Here is a 13,111-nt window from a genome sequence, read left to right as displayed (position 1 = left end):
CTTCTTTAATTGTTCAAATCCTATTAATATTACTCTTTTTTAAAGAATTTTTGATTAAAATATTTTTACAGCTTCTTGGAAATATCTATTATAAACATTCTCCTTTGATTGAAATTTGCAAAGTGTTGAAGGCCCTTGGGAGGTGCATGTTATATTTCATGCTCCAAATAAAAACATACATATACGTCACTAGTAGTTTCACATAACATTAGAAACTTGATACAACCATTCATAAAGTTGAAGCAATTTTTAAAACAATTGTAATGTTATTCAAGAAGTGATATGTAAGATGACATTTGTGTCAGCTGCATAACACATATGAGCCAGGCTATTTATCCTTTCCATAGACACATTCTTTTCAAAAGCAGCCATGAGTGCAGATGCACCTGTCATCAGGTAGCATAGAGTCTCCTGTGGCCATCAGCCTGGAGATTACCTTTGCCCCTCTTCTGTGCTGTTTACCCGTTTCCCTCCTGTTTCCTGTATTTCTCTGGTTTGGGTTTCCACCCTCATTTTGTGGAGTACATCCTCCTGAAGCTTCCTAAGGAAGAGTGAGTGAAGATGTCTTGGCACAGGCTCACTAGCAAACAAAACCCAGGGTAACTCCCAATGGCTATTTATTTCAGAGACACAATCCCAGATGTGTTAGCAACTCATTTTATTGAGAAATAAGGCTGCTGTGAATTTTCTTGAATGAGTCTTATGTTTTCATTTCTCTTGGGTAACTATCCATGAGTGGAATTGCTGGGTCACATGGTAAAGGTATATATTAGTCCATTTCATACTTGTGTAAAGATACCACCTGAGACTGGGTAATTTACAAACAAAAGGGGTTTAATTGACACAGTTTCCCGTGGCTGGGGAGGCCTCAGGAAACTTACAATCATGGCAGAAGGGGAAATGGAAGTAGGCACCTTCCTCACAAGGCAGCAGGAGAGAGAGAGAGAGCACAGATAAAACTATCACTTTTAAAACCATCAGATCTCATGAGAACTCACTCACTATCATGAGTACAGCATAGGGGAAACTGCCCCCACGATCCAATCACCTACCACCAGGTCCTTCCCTTGACACATGGGCATTACAATTCAAGATGAGATTTGGATGAGGACACAGAGCCAAACCATATCAGAGTATGTTGAACGGTATTAGAAATTACCAAATGTTTTTCTAAAATAATTGTGCCATTTTACAATCCCAACAGCAAAGTTTGAAAACTCCAGTTGCTCCCTGGCCCCTTGTACGTCTGTGCTAGTATGTAAAGTACAGTTGAATGACCCTTGAACAGCACAGGTTTGAACTGCACATGTCTACTTATATGTGGATTTTTTTCAGTCAAATGAGGATCAAAATTACAATATTCACAGGATGCAAAATCCACGTATATGGAGGTCCAACTTCTCACATATGCAAGTTCCACATGGGCAACTATTGGACTTCATTACACACAGGTTTTGGTATATGTCGGGGGGATCCCACACCTAATCCTCTGCAGATACTAGGGGATAACTATATAATTGATTTGTGTATGTTGGTCTTGTATCCTGTGACCTTAAAAAATTGCTTATTATGGTTGTTTTTGTTTTTTTTTTTTTTGCTTTCTTAAGATTTTCTGTGTGAACAATCATGTTCTCTGCTAATAAGAACAGTGTTATATCTTCCTGTCTGATTTGCAAATACAAATTTTATGTCTTTCTCTTGACTTATTTCTCTGGCTAGGTTGAATAGCAGTGGAGAGAGTGGTGGGCATCCTTGTCTTTTTCCCAGTCTTAGAAGTAAAGCATTTAGTCTTTCACCAGTAGGTCTGATGTTAGCTATATGTTTGTGTACATTTTTTAAATCAAGTTATGGAGACCCCCTCTATTCCTAGTTTTATGGAATTTTAAATTATGTGTGAGTATTGAATTTTGTCAAATGCTTTTTCTGCATTTATGATATGATTATGTGATTTTTCTTCTGTATCCTATTAATATGATGAATTATATGGATTGATTTTCAAATATTGAGCCATCCTTGCATCCCTTGGTCATGGTATATAGTTCTTTGTATATGTTACTAGGTTCTATTTGTTTATACTTCCTTATGAATTTTGTATCATATTCATGAGAGGTATTTGTTGCTCTGCACTTTTCTCTTTTTGTACTTTCTTTGTTTGATTTTGGTATCAGGATACTGTTGGCTATTTTCTGGGGGAGATTCTAACCTTTTTGGGAACTGTTCTAGTTATTACATTATATACACATACCTTATCAAAGTCTATTGGTGTTGACATTTTATCACTATTGGTGAAGCATATGAACCTTACCTGCCTTTTTGCTCTTTTATTATCTACGATTTATAATAAAATTGTTTTAAATACTTATTCAACATATAGTGAAACATATAAACAGATAGGTAATGTCATTAATTTTTGCTTTAACCATCAGATATAATATAGAAAACTCAAGAGGAGAGGGAAAGTCTATTATATTTGCGCATATTTTTGTTCTTTCCATGTTCTTCCTTCTTTATATGCCAAAATACCTTCTTTTATCATTTCCTTTCTGCCTAGAGAACTTCCTTTAGCCATTTCTTTAGGGTAGGCTTGCTGGGAACAAAATCTCCTAGTTTTCCTTCATCTGAGAATGTATCAGTCTCCTCCTTATTACTGAAGAATATTTTTGCTGGCTTTATAATTCTGGGCTGACAGTTATTTTCTTTCAGTGCTTAAAAAATGTTATCCTGGCTGGGTGTGGTGGCTCATGCTTGTAATCCCAGCACTTTGGGAGGCCAAGGTAGGCAGATCACTTGAAGTCAGGAGTTCGAGACTAGCCTGGCCAACAGATTAAAACCCCATCGCTACTAAAAAAAAACCACCAAAAATTAGCAAAGTTTGGTGGTACACATGTGTGTCCCAGCTACTTGGGAGGCTGAGGCAGGAAAATTGTTGAACCAGAGAGGCAGAGGTTGCAGTGAGCTGAGATTGCACCATTGCACTCCAGCCTAGGTGACAGAGCAAGACTCTGTTTAAAAAAAAAAAAAGAAAAAAATGTTACTCTGCTTCCTTCTGGAAGCAGCTAATGAGAAATCCACTGTCTTCAGAATTGTTTTTCCCATATAAGTGAGGTGTTGTTTGTTTTTAAGGTTTCTTTCTTTGTCTTTAGTTTTTAGAAGTTTGACTATGATGTATTTTGGCATGAATTTCTATGGGTTTTTTTTTTCTGTTTAGGGTTTACTCAGCTTCTTGAATCTGTATGTTTGTTTGTTCATTTGCAGAAATTGGGAAATGTTTCGTGATTATTTCTTTGAATGCTTTTTTAGCTCTACCCTATTTCTCCTCTTCTACGGGACTCCAGACTTTTGTCACAATCCCTCATGTTCCTGAGTTGTGTTCTGTATATGTGGTTTTTTTTTAAGTCTGAGTTTTCTCTGTTGTTCAGATTGGGTAATTTCTATGTTCTACCTTTATATTACAATGATTCTTTTTCTCTTCTCTCCATTTTGCTTTTGAGCACATCCATTGAGTTTTTAAAATTAGAATTGTATTTTTTAGTTCCTGTTACATTTGCCCACATTTTTGTTCTTTATTTGGCTCTGTTTTGTATCTTCTATTGTTTTGGTAAGACTTTCTGTTTCTTTACTACATTTTCTATTTTTTTCATTTGTCTTAAGTATGCCTGTAATTGCTTGTTGAAGTATTCTTATGATGACTATTTTTAAATCCCAGTCAGATAACTATAACATCTGTCATCTCATTTTTCATATCTTTTCTTGTTCTGTTTGAAATCTTCCTGGTTCTTGGTATAAGTGATTTTTTTTAAAGGTCTTATATTTGGTATTAAATTATAGGACCTTGGGTCTTCCTTTAATCTTGTGTTTTAGCAGACCTGACACTACTCTGGTAGGTTCACGGGGGCGTTGCCTGATAACTGCCTGAGGGTCGTTGAAGTACAGATTCTCCCTGCGCCCCTGTTAATACCTGAGGAATGGGCTTGGTACTTCTTGGCAGGGGTACTTCCTAGCTGAGAGGAGACAGAGATTCTTATTACAGTCAAATGGGTGTGAACGTCTAGGCTCTCTTTATGCCCTCTGAAGATAGAGAGCAAGGTGCTTATTACCACCCAGTAGGGTTGAAGTCTTAGCTTTGAACTCAGCCTTCTCTAATACTCCCAGGCAGTGGAGCAGGCAGTGATGAGCACCTTGTTACAGCCTGGTGAGGGTGGGAATCTAGGCTTCTCAATAGACCTTTGCTGGCAGGGGTGGTAGTCAGGCTATAATTTTTTCTGTGGTGTTTGACCGGAATAGAAGGGGAATGTCTAAGCAGCTACTGTCTTGCTAAGCTGCCCCCTTCCTGATATTGTCTACAGAGAACATGCTTTTTCTTTTCTATCTTCTTTCCTCCCTTCCTCCCTTTCTCTCTCTCTCTCTTTCTCTCTCTCTCTCTATCTCTCTCTCTTTCGACCTGCTCTTGTTGGTGTTTCTAGGTTCCAGTTTCTCAAGTATCTAGTCTGGAATATATAAGGCAAAAAGAAACTCCAGGGAACCCACCATTATGTCATTCCTCAAGTCTCAAGATCCCCAGCTCGTCTGCCACTTCTTCTCCACTTTTCAGAGTCTTCTAATATTATTTAATACATAATTTCCAGGGTTTTCATTGTATTTAGTAAGAGGAATAGGAAAAAGTTTATCTGCTGTATCTTCCCTGAAGAGGTCTCTAAATGTAAATGTTCATGAAATTTAACATGACTACAGCTACGTAACTGTAATGGTTTTGATGAATCAAATGAAATATGAACTATACTTTCAAAGGTATATGTGGATCAAAAAAGCAAGATGGTGAAAGGAAAAAAATAGCTTTCAGGAGGGAAAACTGTGTTCAAGGAAATTACAAAGAAATTTTTTGTCTTATGTAAAATGTTTCCAGATTCAAGGAGAGAAGGTTCTGGCCTTGAGTTTCTTAATGCTCATGTTAATTGATGGGAAGATTTGGCCTTTTCTTGTCTTCAAAGGGAAAAGAAATCTATATTTCATTTGAGGAGAGAAGTAGCCATAATGTTCTCCCTTTCTACTGAAACCTGTAGAAAACCTGTTCCTGATGTTTGTGCCTCGTTAGCAAACACCCCCACTGGCCCCTGCCTTTTCTGGGATCCTGTTCTAAAGTGAGCTTCTGTTCCAGGTCGCCTGAACTGGTGGTCCACTGTGTGCACGAGCTGTAAACGGCTTCTTCCTCTGGCCACGACAGGGGATGGGAACTGCCTTTTACATGCCGCCTCACTGGGTAAGCTCCACAGCACAGACAGAGGGTGGCCAGGCTCCAGGACTGCACAAGGAGTTATTGAAGGAAAGACATATGCTAAATAGAGCCACCCATGTCACTGTCATCTGGGAAAGTCCCCAGGATATAGAGCCAACAATCCTGGCCCATCTTGTCAAGTAGCCTGCACTTGGTGGAGAGACAGGACACATAAGAAAAGACCTGGTGTGATAGAAGGAGGCCTTGAGCATAGCTGTAGGGATGAGACTTAAAGACTGTTGCCTGGTACAAATAAAGAGGACTTCCTGGAGGAGATGGGATCTTTACTGAGACTTGAAGAACTTGAGAGACTAGAAGAGGACATTGCCGGCAGGGAGACCCCGGAGACAAAGCATAAGGGCAGGAATGGACAGGGTGGTTGGAGGTAGGGGTGAGCAAGGCAAAGCTGGAGCAGGAATTTTGGGAAACAGTGCATGAGGATGGGTAAATGAGGGTCCACTATATTGACAGCAGTCAACAATTGGCGTGGACTAATGGAAAGAGACGTAGGTCTGCTCAGATAAATCACAGGGGAGTCAGCGTAGTCAGAATACACCACAGAGAGATCAGCAGCCCTGTCCAGCAGAGACTTGAGCTTCCCGATCACACAAAGCTACACAAGCACAGAAATATTTGGATAATTGAGGATCATCATCGACTTTCTGGAACCTCAGTTATCCCTTTAGGCCCAGCCTTATATGCATAAGACCGAATCCATTTTGACAGGTGAATCTGGGTTTGCGCTAGGGGCCATCAGGGCCAGTTGCTCCTTACCTGCCCTGGGGGAAAGCGCCTCTCCAAAACACATAACCCTCAGACAGGAATGTGGTACTTGTTGGTCAAACTCGCATCCCACAAAAAATGTGGCTTTAACTGGGTGCCGTGACCTAAAGCAAGGTCCAGCCCCCAGACCTCTCTCTTTGGACCTGCAGTGAGGCCCATTCCACAAGAGGTAGGTGAGATAAGACTCTAAGGGGCTTCAAGGGAAATACATCAGGGTCTGGGAAGGGTCCCAGAGGAGGATGGATACCAAGAGCAAGGGGAACATTCCACAGGCTTGACCTTCAGTGAGAGAAGGCAAGGCACCCACTCACCTGCTTTGTCTCCACGTCATCGGAGCACATTCTGCTTGTTGGCATTGCAAAAGTTCCCTACATTCATCACGGTGAGAAAGTGAAAATCAGTAATTCCACCACCCAGCAGTAGCCACTCTTAACAGTTAGGTATTGTCATCATCTTCCAGTCTTCTGTCTGTTCAAGTGAAATGATGATCTTGCTGCGCTCACTGTCTCGAATCCAACATTTTCCCTTAAAATTTGAGAATGTTCCATGGTGTTATCCTTCAAATACATGACTTTAAGTAGTTAGATCATATTTCATCATAATGGTTAATATTAACTGTTCTCCTATTATTGAGCATATTTTACCTTGTTCTTGGTAAAACCTGCAGAAATAATATAAAAAAATGAATCTCTCATCTGTGTCAAATAGCAGCCTCGTTCCAAAATCTTGGGCATGGAAATGCCTTTGTCGCTCAGTAGCTGCAGCGTGTGGAGTCATTGTCCCCATGAACACAACAGGGGGCAAGGCCACATCCCACAGCATTTTCCCCCTGTGAGCACAGTGGGCCTCCCAGGCCTGCCTGGGAAGGGAGAGCCTCCCTCGGGCTGTTCATTCCCACCTGCAAGAGAGCCTGGGCCATGAGCAACCAGGGCTGTGAGACCCCCCTCCAAGAATTCCTGGCACAACAGTGAGCCCAGAGCTCACAGCAGTCTGTCCTCTTATCCCAGCACTCGGTTTCATCTTGTGCCCAGTGGCTAAACTCCACAGGACTGGAGCTGCCCAAAGCTACCACGTGGCATTCACCAGCGGTGCTTGTGGAACCCCTGCTGGCCTGGCCTGACTCTGAGCTAGGATTGTGGGGCACATGGGGAAATGACAGTAATCTCGGAGTCAGGCCTGTAGGCAGACATGTACAGGACAAAGAGGCCCTCTCTGCAAGAGAGACCTGCGGAAGGAGCTGTGGGAGAGTCCCAGGAGGTCGCTGAAAGAGGCCTGAAGATGAGTGAGGAGCGACAATGGCCATTCCCCCTCGCCTGTCATCCTGCAGAAAAAGGCAGCTCCTTGCTGGCTAGAAGCCCATGGCAGACCTGGGCTGTTGCATATCCAAGGGTGCCCAGCCAGTTGAGCCTTTGAAAACATCAGTGTACGTTGCTTTTCTTTGAAAACATTTCAGAGGCCCCCAGCTCCTTTGAAAGCCCCCTTTTCACTCTCCGTGTCCCCTCCATCCTGCTCTAGCCACCTTTCTATCTTGCCTTTTCTCAAGTACTGACCCCTCCGGGTCTGTCCCTGGCCTTTCCCTGTGCCTGTGTGCCTGGGACAGCAACTCAGCTCCTTCCTCCACCCATTTAAGTCATGGCTCCTATGTTTCCATTCATGCCACAGCAAATCTGCCTGCCTCACATCTCCCTGTGGGGCTGCTACCCTCAGCATCATACACTCTGTGTCAACCTAATGGCCGCCCCACTCCCCGTTCCCCACAACATGTGCTCCATCAGATTTCAGGAACTTCACGTGTCCCGGCCACTGCCACGCATATTCCCAGCACCCAGAATGAGTGGATGGGGGGGTGGGTGGGGAGGTGGATGGATGGATGGATAGATGGATTCCCCAGTGCTTTCCCTTGTAGCCAGGGCTGCTCTTCTCTTCAGCGCTTCTCCCATGAGTTGGGTTTCTTGACCACATCTGAGCCTCCCAGAGCACATTCTCGGAGATGACTGCTTTGCCTCGACATCCTCGCAGCACCTGGCACAGGGCGAGACCCTCTCGCTGGGAAGCAGGCGCTCTCTCCTGGGCCAGGTGTGTGTAGTGTTGTCACTGACGCTCTGCTTCTCAGGAAGCTGAGATGCTTCAGAGCTGGAGAGGTGGGAAATGGCAGACCCTGGAGAAGCCAGGATGCTGATGGCTGCCCTCACCTGGAGCCCTCTGTGAGAACACTGGACAGCCTGTCCCTGTCCCATAGTCAGTCCCCCACCCAAATGCAAGACTTGGATAATGACCATTAGGCCGTCAAAGCAAACCAGCAACATTGAGAGTGGGTTGCCAAGGGTGCCAGAGAGGAAAAGCACTAGATTTTCGCCCACTATTATTTTGCCAAGAACAGGATGTGCTGCTTCATTCACCTGCTTGCCTTAATGGGAAGCCTCAGGAAGAAGGCTGGAGGGGAATTAACAGAACCACTGAGTAATGAGGCTCCTCTGTGCGTGCAGATGGGAGGCCATCCCAGGGGGTGGTGGCGGTTTGCGTCACTCTGGCTTGTCTTTTCCTCACATCCTTTCTCTCCTCTGTTGTCCGTGGCCTCCTGGCTCCAGGAATGTGGGGGTTTCATGACCGGGACCTGGTGTTACGGAAAGCTCTCTACACCATGATGAGGACGGGAGCTGAGAGGGAAGCCCTAAAGCGGAGGTGGAGGTGGCAGCAGACGCAGCAGAATAAGGAGGTTGGTATCCACTGGCATGGCCCCCAGGCCCAAGACTGTCTTATGAGGTGAGGCAGAAACAGCCCCTGGGATCAGGAGAGTCTCCTGCATTTAAGCCCATGGAGGAGGAGCCTGTTGAAATGGCACAGTCCTGACAGACAGCAACCATGTGTCCGCTTGTGCTTCCTTAAGGCATGATTATGAAAGCTGCCTACCTTCATTCCCAAAAGCATCCCGGCTTGGATGACGAATTATATATATGACCACCTGCTGTCAGGGGCAGCCTATGTCTCCAACCCCAGTGTGTGAGCTCAATCCAAAGGGATTCCCGATTGTCCCAACCATGGCAAACATGAGGACCTTGCTCTCCTAGAAGAATCTCCTGCTTCCTGACTACGGATGACATAGTATCCCTTTAAACTTTTTAATGGCCGGCCACAGCTAGATCCATAAATGGGTTAATGCTCGGTTACCCACAGCCCCTGAGAATGACCCTTGTTGGTGGGCAGACTCCCAACAGCTCTGGAATTAGAGCTTGGGGCTTCTGAAAATAGTGTGCACAGCAAAGGTGGGCAAGAGGGTGCAGTTGATATCTACCTGCAGATGTGCCTGGCCTGGGTCCTAGTGAGGCTGGTCCGGGTGGGGAGGGTGAGGAGAGGAGGGCAGCATGGCAGTGGCCCACCCTGCTCCTGAGCCGGCTCCCTCTGCCAGTCAGGGCTGGTGTACACGGAGGAGGAGTGGGAGCGGGAGTGGACGGAGCTGCTGAAGCTGGCCTCCAGCGAGCCGCGCACGCACTTCAGCAAGAACGGCGGCACGGGAGGGGGGTAAGTGCTGCCCCTGCTCTCCCCGGAGGTCACCTCCAGCTCCAGGCCACTCAGGGCTGCACACAGCATGTGGGGATGGCACGGGGGGACCGCGGGACCCTCGTGCTGTGGAAGACAGAAAGACTCCAGCTTTCTAGCATTAGCTTTGAGACAGGGATGCATGGGAGGGCTGTGGGTGATGGCTGGACCCTGCCAGATGCTGGGGGAAGGGTATGCAGCCCCCACATGCACTAAACAGGCAGAGGTAAACTCACAGGAGCCGTCTTCAGGCCACTTTCCTTGAACTTTGTTGTGCAGAGCAGGTGGGATGCACGCCCTCAGGCCACAGCTGGTCTCTGGAGGTCACATGTGATGGTAAGTGTTCCCACGCATTGCCATTACATGGACCTGGCTCTGAAGTTTGGGTTTTCCCCCCGACTAATTAATTGGTGGCTTCAAGAAGTCACCCTGAGAGCAGAAGCTCATTAAGCTAGCCTGGTGTTTTCCAGATGGGCTCCGTGGATATCATATGTGTTCCCAGCAAAAAGGCTTCACAACTGTGCATATTTCGGAATATCTTGTTCCTGCAGAAACACCTTGGGTGTTCTAATATGGAATGAAGAGTGTGGCCAGACCAGCAGGGCAGCCATAGAGCCTTGGCCAAGGCATATTTTTTGGTTCACTTTCTCTGGAACCTGAATGCAAAGGTGTTGCTCCTAGAAAAGGTCTCAGCCAAACATGAAAAAGTGTGAGCAGTGACACCAGGGAGACCCATGGAAGGACCAGAGCATGCAGCTCCAGGCTGCCCTTAGGCTCATGGGCCCTGCAGCGGGCACCCAGGTCCTCACCCACCCACCAAGGCAGGACCTAGTACCTGCTGGGCCAGCTCTCCCTAGAGCCCTGGCTGGAAAGAGACTCCCACAGAGCCTGCAGCAACAGCGGTGGCATCCAAGACCATGTTTAAAGACGAGATGGTTAGAAGCCACATGCCCGGGCACACCCTTCCTCCAGGGCTGTCTTGTCACTGTGTTTTAAGGCTGTGGTGTGTCCATACCAACGGTCTATCTTGGCAGGACATTTGAGGACAAGCGTTCTGAAGACTCAGACAACTGTGGAAAACTACTCTCTTCCTCTGCACACCTCCCGAGTCCTGCCTGTGTTGAGTCTGAAGCGTTCCTTGACATCATTTTCACTGTTGCCTCTATCCCTCCTGCCATAGGGCAGATGCCTGATAGGTGCTGGCAGACTGGATCCAGTCCAGGTGTCTCTGCCAGGGATGGGGAGGAGTGGGGAAAGACAGCAACAGTGATGACAGTAATCACAGGTGATCATCACACACACACCCCCTGAATGCCCCCCACCAGGAGAATCTTCGCCCACAGTCCCATGGCTGGTCAGCCCATCTGACTCCCAAGGCCGCAGGCTGGTCCCCTGCTGCCTGCTCCCTGGGGCCCGAGGGATTCCGATGCTAATGGGGACATGGGAGCCACGTGGTGTCTGTCCCTATCTCCCACAGAGTCTGAGTGATCAACCATCATCTAACAAAAGGATTAGTTCCCTTTAGGAATCTCCATAATGGCCCAGACATTGTCCCATTTATGTAGGCTAGGCTGGTCCCCTGCCCCTGGAAACTGTAGTTCTGGCTGCCACATCACTAAAAAGAAGGAAGAATGGGCAGAGAGGGGAAACTAAACAACCAGGGGTGGATGCGAGTGACCCCATCAGGGAAGAATGGAGAGGTGAGGCCGGAGGTATGGATGGTGTCGGGCGGATGGCAGGAGGGAGGTGAGCACAGGCGGGTGGGATGGGGTGGGGTTGCAGAGACAGCGGCACCATAAGAGGGCCCTGTGCTGGGCACTGTACCCCCGCCTTTCCAACCCTACCTCATAAGCCCCCAGTCCCCGTCCACAGATTGGAAAACTGAGCTTCAATGGGATTAGATAACTGTTCTAAGACCACAGAAATGATAAATGGAGGGGCCAAAAGGTGAAAATTTGGTCTGATCATTAAGTCTTCTCTTTTGACCAGGCCCTGCAGCCTCACGGAATCCCTCAAATGCAACAGTTTGTAAAACATCAGGTGACAGGTCAGCCTGAAAATGAAACCACCACTCTGGGCTGGGTGATGGGAGTGAGGACACAGCCACCTGGTCCCCACAGATGCCACTGGTGCTCAGGTCGGAATCCTGTGCCAGTGATGTGGGAGGCACTTCTAGCGTTTCAGCAACTGTTGTTTCCAGTGCAGGAAAAAAAAAAAAAAAAAAAAACTCAGAAGAGGACAGAGCACATGCAATAGTAATACATCACAAAGAGTTGCTTCTGTAGCCAGATGCATCCTTGAGTTAGCTGGAACCTTTGCATGGCCAGTCAAGGAGGAAGGCCTATGGAACCAGGCATAAAACACACATTTTCCTGGGCATGGGGAGTATTGGTTGAGTCCCAAGGACTGAGGTAGCAGGCAGAGAATGTCTCAGCAAGGCATCCATGCAGCTATGCAGGACTCGCCAACAGGGCTCTCTAGAGCTGTCACCAGCTCCAAGAATTCACTTGGGGTTCAGAGTCCACAAAAGAGGCCTTTGTGCAAGCACAGTGTGCTCCGCCTTTTGCCCCTGTCTTCCCTCTCCATGTTGAGCTGAGAGGTGTGGGACAGCATCTCTGGGGCTTGAGGGCTGCAGGGATGAGTTTCTGATGCCTGCTTGAAGGGCCTGAAGGCAGAAGCTGGCAAGCGTGGGGATCACGGGGGCATGGCGGGCTGTGCAGGCCAGGACAGATGGCCATAGGGGCTGTGAGGCCAGGATCCTGCATGCTGCCCAAGGGCCAGGAATGGATTCAGGGAGGAGGCCCCAGTAGGCTGGCTTCAGGACTCACCTACAGTGGGAACCACACAGAAAGCCAGCCCCGGAGGCCAGGGCTGAGGGTAGACACAAGCAGTCAGTGAGAGAAGCCACCACTGCAGCCCAGGGACCTGAGGACACAGCCCCTCAACTGGCAGAGAGCTCTGAAGACCTACAAAAGCACTTCCTCAGACAGCAGGCCAGCACTGGGACCTCCAGTGAGCCCAGCGGGTCCTGAAGGAAAACAGGCAAGAAAGACTTGGCTACCCTCCTGTCCCTCTTTGCCTGTGCTAGTGCCACAAGGGACACAGACGGCAGCCACGGAAGAGGAGGAAGCAAAGGGTGAAACAGAGAAGCCAGATGGCAGCTAACCCAGTCTACAGGAGGCTCAAGCTCGGGGCTGATAGCCCTCTGCACAGAAAAGTGACCAGAAGAACCACACAGAATTTCCAGAGTATCACCCAGGAATAGGAAAGAGCAAGTCAAGGGAGAGTTTGCAGGCACAATGGCAAGAGGAACTATGATGGCCTTCTTCATCCCAGCCTGGCTTTCCCAGAACCTGTTCCCCCCAGAGGAGAGGAAAGGGGCGTAGTGCGGTCACTGTGTTCTGCTCTAAAAGCCCCTGGTATGGAGACAGATGGGGCAGCCCCTGTTCTATTGGTCCCTGACACAGACGATGACCTGGAGTCATTTTAAACCTGTTACTTTCCCAGAAAGTGACTAAG

At 47.3% G+C, this 13,111-nt stretch overlaps 1 protein-coding gene across 2 annotated transcripts in view; it reads left to right on the top strand.

Annotated features, from left to right (window-relative positions):
- The window catches only part of OTUD7A (OTU deubiquitinase 7A), a 293,684-nt gene that overhangs the window by 260,556 nt on the left and 20,017 nt on the right, over window positions 1–13,111 (top strand). For both annotated transcript variants that reach the window (XM_032259956.1, XM_032259957.1), the window contains exons 7-9: window positions 5,156–5,257; window positions 8,644–8,771; window positions 9,462–9,574. In XM_032259956.1, the coding sequence (XP_032115847.1) occupies window positions 5,156–5,257; window positions 8,644–8,771; window positions 9,462–9,574 (343 nt within the window). The remainder of the gene's footprint in view (window positions 1–5,155; window positions 5,258–8,643; window positions 8,772–9,461; window positions 9,575–13,111) is intronic.

This window comes from Sapajus apella, unplaced genomic scaffold (assembly GCF_009761245.1).
Source record: "Sapajus apella isolate SASKATOON/1434 unplaced genomic scaffold, GSC_monkey_1.0 scaffold113, whole genome shotgun sequence".
In the NCBI taxonomy this organism is placed as follows: Eukaryota; Metazoa; Chordata; class Mammalia; order Primates; family Cebidae; genus Sapajus; species Sapajus apella.
Note: the sequence above shows the minus strand (reverse complement) of the source record. Positions and strands in the feature narration are given on the sequence as shown.